At 53.3% G+C, this 8774-nt stretch overlaps 1 protein-coding gene across 1 annotated transcript; it reads right to left on the reverse strand.

Moving 5' to 3' along the window:
• Positions 1-5903: 5903 nt before the first annotated feature.
• LOC130385523 (uncharacterized) lies at positions 5904-7160 on the reverse strand. The gene is made up of 3 exons (XM_056594043.1): positions 6808-7160; positions 6398-6711; positions 5904-6315 (listed from the first exon to the last, which is right to left on the reverse strand). The coding sequence occupies exons 1-3, from the start codon at positions 7158-7160 to the stop codon at positions 6179-6181; spliced, it is 804 nt and encodes a 267-aa protein (XP_056450018.1). The 3' UTR covers positions 5904-6178.
• Between the last annotated feature and the right edge of the window lie 1614 nt (positions 7161-8774).

The raw sequence follows: 8774 nt of genomic DNA on the forward strand, positions 1-8774 counted from the left end.
CATTGTTTTCAAAAAAGTTGTAGTTTACATCAAAACGCATAAATACGCCGTCGAGCGCCATTATAACTATGCCAAACCTATGGGCGGTGTCACGTTAAAATTGTACCGGGGGCGAAGATTGTACCGGCCTACGTCATCCATACTAATCCATTCCAAACCTGCCTGGCAACAGACGATCGCGTCGAATGACGTGGAAGGTTCTTGAACATTCGCGAACTCGTTCATTGAGCGCGACAAGACAGATAACTATCTATCTATTACCTATAATCTATTCTCTAAATTGAATTAAGGAAATTAAGTGAACACAAGTTAGCTAGACTATGATACACATTAAACACTCAGTTTACTAGCTAAATTCGATTAAACAATTAAATGCAATACAAATATAAAGTAAAAACAAGTGTTATCTAGCGATCCGTTATCTGTATTATATTATTTCGTCTTCGGCAACATGAGTGCGATTGAAACCTGCCTGGCATCGGACAACCCCTTACGTAATCTGTTGTCCGTTGCCTGGTAACGGACAATTTATGACGTAGGCCGGTACAATTTTCGTCAAGTAAAGTTCCATCAAGATCTACTCATGAGGAGTGTTGGGAGTAACGCCTTACAAAAGTAATGTGATTACTGTAATGTATTACTTTTTGCGGCAATGTAAGGCATTACAAAAAAAGGTAATATTTTACTCTGAACAAATCTCAGTAACAATGCATTTGTAATCCGAAATTAACTGGTGTTAATGTTCAATGGTGACACTGACAAAAAATCCAATTTACAAATCAACACATGTTCAATGCTGAGACTAATTCTTGAGCAAACAAATAAACTAAACTATAAACGAATTATAAATAAACTAAATAAAAGTATTTATAATTTGTCAAAATCAAAACATTGTCACAAACACACCAACATCTACAGGGTTTTATGTATATTCTATATATAATATGTGTTGAGATGGATTTGGCCATAATTATTCCTAATTAAAAATGTCACTTCATCACTAAACAAGACGATAAGACGGTCAACAATAAAGCATTTACTTATTAATGCTGTAACATTGGAACATTTAAACATATCAACAATAGAATATATTAACATAACAACAATGGAACATATCAACAATGGAACACAAGTTAGCCAATTGGATCAGTTAAGTATGCATTAAATGCGTCTGTGGATGTGGGTGACATGTGTTGGTCATGGAACAAACTGTGGAGGTCCTCTTGCAAGAACAATTGCATTGAAAAGGGTACGGCGGGTTCGGGCTGTGTGCTCAGTGTCACTGCGCACACAAGTGACCTTGGTGTGGGCGGGGTCTCTGTGTCATGGCTGTGTGTGTTTCCAGGGCTGGGGGTGGCTGGGCCTGTTCGTTGCGCAGCCCCACTAAGGCCGTGGCCAAGCGGACCACGGCCAGGTACCCCGGCTGGTTATCTGGTCCTCGATACTCCTGCGAACACACGCTGACACGGAAAACAAGTCAAACGGACGCCACAGAGCTCAGCGTTTGATCGAGCGAGTGAGTCGCACTCACCTCAGCGGCCTGCTGAGGCTCTGGCGAGGACCGGCCGGGGGAGCGGGGCTCGGGGGGATCGGTCGGACGGGATGGCTCGGGTGCGTCAGCCGGATGCCCTGACCGCGGGTCCGTCCGAGGAGCGGTGAACTCGCCAGGCACGTGGAGGGTGGGGTCCTCCAACTCCTGCCGGCCTTCGGCGAGCTCGTCGTCCTCCTCGGTAGGACGTGGACCCGCGTCCGGAACGTCAGGGTCCAAGCTGACGTCTGGGAGTACAGGTACTCGATGCCGATGAGTTCCCCTGAAGCACAAGGGCATAAGTCACTCAATCCGGTACAAACATCGCTCGGCGCGGACACGTGTAAGCGTGGTGACGGCGGCTCAAACGTTCTTACCCGTGTACTCCCTGGGCTTGGTGTAGTCGCTGACCAAACTCGAGCCAAGCACCCGTTGGCTGAGCCGGTCAAGGGAGTGCTGCAGGGGGCCACTGTAGGTGCGGAGCAGCGGACGACCCTCCTGGGCCGCGGACGCCGCCCTGTCCTCGTTCCATCTCATCAACCGCCGAAGGTTTGGAGGAGGTCATCGATCAGCCACTCCGTCGCCGCAGCTCCACCATGCGGCGACGGCAATGGAGAGCCATCTCCCTGCGGCTGACGTGCCTCCACACTCCGGCGTCAGACGAGAAGGTCATCCGCTGCGCCTATAGCGTCCTCCTCTTGGCGTTCAGCAACCGGGCTGTGTCCTCTGGGTCCCACAGGAAGATACTGGCAGACTGCTGCTGCAGGAGGGGCTTGTAGAGCTGTTGGCTCTCTCGGTTGTGACACCTGATGCGTAGCGTCGCATCAGGTGCCAAATGTCCAGCCGGACCACCAGCTTGTCCCACTCCTGGAACGCAGCAGTTGCTGCGTTCGTGGGACGAACAGCAGTCCCGGTCGACATAGAGGAGCCGAGGCTGCGCTACCCCAGCGTCCCGGTACCGCCGCATTAACCCCGCGGCCATGGGCAACAGGCCACCCCCCTCGGTGGCCGTGAGCACGGACATTAGCACCTGCCCGTGCTCGTTGCCCACATTGGTCGCCCAGGCTGCGGTATGGGCGGCGGCACCGGCGAGCTTCCGGGTCACCTGTTTGAAGGCGAGGCGACAGACACAGACACAGACACACACACACACAAGTCAATAAGGCTGCACGCACGTCGCAAGAGAGTAACGCTCATGCTCCGACACCACATTGACCTTCTTGGTCGAATCCATCTTCAGGATGGATCCAAAGACTGAGGTGACCCGGGCCTTCACGTCCTCCAGGCGAGGACAGGATGTCGTGGCAGTACACCACCAACAGCCAGCCGTACTGCGGCACGTCTGGCGATGGTTTCGGCGATGGGGTGCACTGGCGCACGACACCCGTCGACGTGAAGGGCTCCATGACGCTGAGGTAGTGTATGGGCCGCCGCATCCAGGCCTCTGTGTGTGCCTCACAGAGTTTTTTTTGCAGCTGCGTGGCGCTGTTCCCCCGAGTACGCTCACGCAGCTGGATGATGACCCGCCGGTCGCAGGCAAGCCTACAGGGGAGCGCACGTGTTACAGAAGAGCCAGACGCAGACACACCGACAGTTTTCAGAGAGCTACTTACTTGTAGGTGAGGATCGCCGGGAAGAGGGCGCGATGCCCCTCTCCCAGCTGCCTCCTGCGACCAGGCGGCTACCTTCCTCCGACACCGACGGCACTCCAGGTACTCGGTGGCCATCAAGTACCAGCCGTCGATGTCAAAGACCTTCCCGATGGTCTTGTACATCCCACACTTGGTGAGATGCTTCTCGCAGCATGTCGGCCGGGGACCCCACATGTGCAGGGGCGCCCAGAGGAACAACCCGACACGCGAAGAATGTAGCCGCCGAGGCGGGTGGCTGAGTGTAGTTCAGCCGGGGCTGGGGGGGGTCCCACCACAGCTTGAGGTCCGTGGTGAGCTTGAGGGACCCCCCGCTGGTCTGCTGAAACAGCGCCCGGCCGATCCACTCCTGCTCTGCCCCGGTGAGGGCTGTCCGCCAGCCCTCAGGCAACCGGGTCTGTGAGGAAGATGAAGACAACACAGACAAACACACCGTGAGGAGGCTGCTGCGTACGCAGTCTTACGGTCGTCTCCACCGAGTTGTGTGTCTGTGAGTACGACGGGCGTGTGTCTGTACCTCAGCCCGAGCAGGAGTGGGCGTTGCCGGCTGCTCCACGTCGCCCGTCGTCGTCGTCGTCTTCCTCTTCTTCTTCGGCTCTGGCGCCAGGGTGGCCTCCCCGCATGGCGTCTCCTCCACGGAGACGCCACGAGGCTCCACCCTGGTCTGCGCCGGAGCCCGAGCAGGAAGCCCGACCGTCGGTGGAGCAGCCGCAACCTGTGGTGGTGGTGGTGGTGGTGGTGGTGGGGATGGGGTGGAGGACGGTGCCGGGGGAGGTGGAGTCGGAGGCGTCACCAGCGGGAGCGGGAGGGCCTGAAGGACCTGTACGCCAGCTTCAGACACGGTTACACACAACCAAATGGCATCAGCACAATGAGAGTGACGGGGCAACACACAGGCAAGCGAGACTAAGGCCCAATCCCGTTTCTTTGCTCACTGTCTCAACCCTACATCTCAACCCTACCCCTCATTGCTCATGCTCATTGCTACCCCTCATTGCTACCCCTAACCGACCCTACCAAATGGGACAACCCTACCCTGTGACGTCATCATGGCCTCCCCGTGCCCCCTAGCAATGTTACAAGAGACAGACTGGCTGCCATTGTCTCGGGCAACGAGCAAGACCCATTGTAAAGATGTTTAACCTGAAATGGTACTTATATTTTGTAATTGGCATGTTTAAATGTGTTGAATGTTGTTGAAAAAAAATAAAAATAATAATACTATTTGTCCCTCGTAATATACCTTTATTTTGAATGTCACTTAGCTACATGTTAAAGGTGTGTGAGTGCACCCTTAGATAATAATCGGTTAAGAACAAGAACACTTTAGAAGAAACACTTTATTTAAATAAACACTGAACCACGCATCAAAAAATACACACACACGCACACCTAAAAATACACACACACACACACACACCCTCTCTCAGCTTTGAGAGAATGGTGGAGAATCACATCTTCTCCACCATTCCGCCAACTTTGCCTCGCTCTCCTCATGCCTCGCCTGCTCCCTGGCACTCTCCTCTTGGAAGGGGTGTCTGGGGTGGTGGAAGAGGTGCCTGGGGTGGAGGAGCATGAGGGAGAGGTGGGGGGGCTGGTGGCAGTGGACTCAATGATGTACTGAAAGAAAACGAATAAGAAGGAATTAGGAATTATATGCCAGAACTGGGTGATATGGCCATATGTTACGTACAATATATAATAGCTATGTACACAATATAGTACTGCCAAAAATTACGTTGATTAACCATGTAATATTACTAATATAATATAATATATTAGTATATATAATATTACTTATAGAATGTTACTAATATAATATAATTTATTAGTATAAAGCTTATTTTTAACCTGGAGTCACTAGAACATGAAGATCTGGATATCATACGACATGATATCCAGCCCGGTCTTGCAGCCCGGCCGTCGGACCCCCGTGGGCCGCCCGACCCCGGCTCCCGGCCGGGCCGCAGAGCACGATCAGGGGCTGCAGCCCGGCCGAGAACCGGGGTCGGGCGGCCTGCGAAAGTCCGACGGCCGGGCCGCAGAGTGGGGCCGCCCGACCCCGGCTCTCGGCCGGGCCGCAGAGCACGATCACGGGCTGCAGCCCGGCCGAGAACCGGGGTCGGGCGGCCTGCGAAAGTCAGACGGCCGGGCCGCAGAGTGGGCCCGCCCGACCCCGGCTCTCGGCCGGGCCGCAGAGCACGATCACGGGCTGCAGCCCGGCCGAGAACCGGGGTCGGGCGGCCCTTGAAAGTCGGCCGGGGGACTTTCGCGATCTTCCGCGAAAGTCGGCCACAGACTTTCGCGATCTTCCGAGAGTCCTTGGCCGGGCTTCGAAGCCCGCAGCCGGGCTGCAGGAGTATAATTAATAAAATAATTACTAGTTAATTACAGAGAAATACTTACATTTGTGTTTTCCAATCCTGTCGCATCTTTTCGTCCTCCATCTTGTCTAGATATTTCTGGATTTCCGTTTTCTCGCAAGGTATTGTGGGAGCAAGTCAGAATTGAATCGCTTTGAGGGTGCCCATCGAAAATCTCAATTTTGAGGGGATGTTAGCCCTCCCCCTTACCCCTTAAAGCTACCTTAAAGCGGTATTGGGACATTGCTCCACGGTGCGTGCACGCGCAACAGCCAGGGCTAGGGCTGAGATTTTCTTTAGACCAAAGGATTGGGAAAGGGCCAAAGTGAGTCTGAGCATTCATGACGTGCAGTATGCCGTTGATTAGATAAAATGGTTTAGTGCTACAAGGCGACCGTTAAGAGGTGTGCTACAAGGCGACTGTTAGTTACAAGGCGAGGTTTGCTAGACTGGGAGTTTAATCAAATCCACATTACCACCACGTGAGTGAGGACGGCGCGTCTACCACCTACAAAGACGGCTACATCACCTGATAAACCTACCTTTATCCTTCAGGCATCAGCTTTAGCGACCAGCAAATGAAAAAGTTACAGTTAATGCAAACATACTGACTCACGAATAGATATCCAAGGCCAATGTTACAGTGCGACACGTCCGGTGTGGTGCCAGTTACCCATTTCTACGTCAGTGACCATCCGGACCAGCTCCTCGTCCGTCACCTCTGTGGTGGGGGGCGGCGGAACCGAGGGGCGCTGGTCTCTGACGGAAGACACCGCTATGGGGGGGGGGGGGCAATGGTTAGTAAATCGTATACACTCAACCTCTGTTGTGTGAAAGAGAAAGAAAGAGCTACCGACCTGGAGCTGCAGGCCGTGCTGGTGGGTTAATCAGTTTCCTGATCTGGGCCTGCAGCTCCCTGGGGCCCATCGGACGCCCCCGCACAAGGGCCGAGAAATTGGGAGTGGTCGGCTTGCGGGGCGGCAGCACGGTGGAAGCAGCGGCCTGGCTGGTGGTGGTGCTGGGGCCGCTGCTGGTGCTGCTGCTGGCGGGCGGAGGGGGTGTAGCAGCCGCCTCCGCCGACCGCTCCTTGTCTCGGCCCAGAATGTACTTTATGGCGACGTCCATGGAGCTCCCAGGCTGCGGGGTCTTCCGCCGTAGCCACTTGACGTAGCTGCAAGACAATGATCGAAAATCAACTATATATAAATATTAAATATAAACATGTCACAGCACCGTCTCCACTGCCCTTCACCACAATATGACTTACTTCTGACGCTCCTTCTCCTTGGAGTCGTACAGGTCCTTCAGGGTGTCCTCCTTGAACTGCCCGAAGCCAACAAGCGCCTCGCCCCCCCGCCCGGGCAGAGTGGCGCGAGCCCGGGCCTCCTCCTGCGCCCGGCGGAACTCGAGGTGCTCAGCAAAAGCGGGGTGGGCGCAGGAGTAGCGGGCGAGGCTGTCCTTGTTGGCCATGAACGGGCTGTCCAAGGCACTCGTCTCCCGCTCCCACTGGTGACTGGCGACCAGGTGACAGGTGTAGCCCGCGTCGTTCTCCAGGAGCCACCGGAAGGTCTGACCCTGGTACTTCCCCAGCTGGATGCTGTGGCAGCCCAGCACCAGCATGGGTTCCCAGGGTCACCACCCTCGGAGACGACGCGGGCTCGGGCCTCCTTCTCCACCTCCCCCGGCTTCTTGGCCCTGGCGGGATCCTGGGGCCCGCGTGGCCCCATGGCGGCGGTGAAGAGGCCCGCAGGACCAACTGATGCGACGGCGACGGCGTCATTTTTAAATTTGCAAAAGACATCTACAATGACAACAAATGACACGACACAGCATTAAACGAGCATTGCATTAAACGAGCATTACAGTTCACTCCCTTAAAGTGACTTTTGTGTTCATGGATGCTTGCATGAAAGATAACAGATGGTTTGACAGGTTGGAATGCTAACCGCCCGCGCAATCCGTTTCAATGGGAATCGCGACTCTCCGTAATTTCAACATTAATTTTAACATATTTATAATTCGAAATTCGTCCCAGCCTTTATACCACATACAGACTATGCTCTATAGCATATAACCGAGTCGTCCTCTCACATTTTAATGCATTTTTCACGATTTACCAGTACTCGTTTTCAAGGCTAACTCCCGCGCAATCCGTTTCAATGGGAATCGCGACTTTCCGTAATTTCAACATTAATTTTAACATATTTATAATTAGAAATTCGTCCCAGCATTTATACCACATACACAATAGGGTCTATAGCATAATACCGAGTCGTCCTCTCACATTTTAAAGCATTTTTCAAGATTTACCAGTACTCGTTTTCAAGGCTAACTGCCGCGCAATCCGTTTCAATGGGAAATCGCGACTCTGCGTAATTTCAACATTAATTTTAACATATTTATAATTCGGAATTCGTCTCAGCCTTTATACCACATACACAGTAGGGTCTATAGCATATAACCGAGTCGTCCTCTAACATTTTAACGCATTTTTCACGGTTTACCAGCTCTCGTTTTCAAGGCTAATCGCCACATCCTACCTTATCATCGAATGCAGAGATAATGGCTGACACACGTGGAAGGTTTTCCTCGAGTTGATGCTGATGCTGACGCGGGTTGCTGATTGGGCGGGGAGTCCCTCGAGCTGAGGTCCCTCGAGTGGATGCGGGGTTGCTGATTGGGCGGGCGAAAGTCGAGGGAAGATTTGCGGCTGCCGATTGGCTGAGAAACAGAGAGCATCGCTGGACAGATAGCGCAAAGGAAGGTTACCGTTCTTCACTATCGGGGTCCGGCCCGCGGCACAGCCGCGGGACGGACCGCTTTGGCGCCCCCTTTCGGCCCCCGCGGGCACCTCGGACCGAGAATAAGTTCGGTCCAACCGGTCGAACCGACGGTTCGGGGTCGAAATCGGAACGCACCGTCTGCTTTGAGCAGAGGCCGAAATCGGAACGATCGGAACGCAACGGAACGCGCAGGGTCGGGTCGGGACACGGGTGGAAACGCCCATGTCGAGGGACCGGTGCCGTTATAAACAAGCGTTCGTCTGATTCGACCCGTGTCCGTTATTGCAATGCGTCGCTTGTTTATCAAAGAGAGGCTTTATTTTCAACGTATTGCTTGTTCGTTAAAGAACGGCTTTATTTTCAATGTATCGATTGTGTGGAACGTCTTTCTCACGCCGAAATCAACACACGCCAAGTCGTTCAAAAGCCCGGTAGGGCGTTTATTCATTTA

Source organism: Gadus chalcogrammus, chromosome 7 (genome assembly GCF_026213295.1).
Source record: "Gadus chalcogrammus isolate NIFS_2021 chromosome 7, NIFS_Gcha_1.0, whole genome shotgun sequence".
Taxonomy (NCBI): domain Eukaryota; kingdom Metazoa; phylum Chordata; class Actinopteri; order Gadiformes; family Gadidae; genus Gadus; species Gadus chalcogrammus.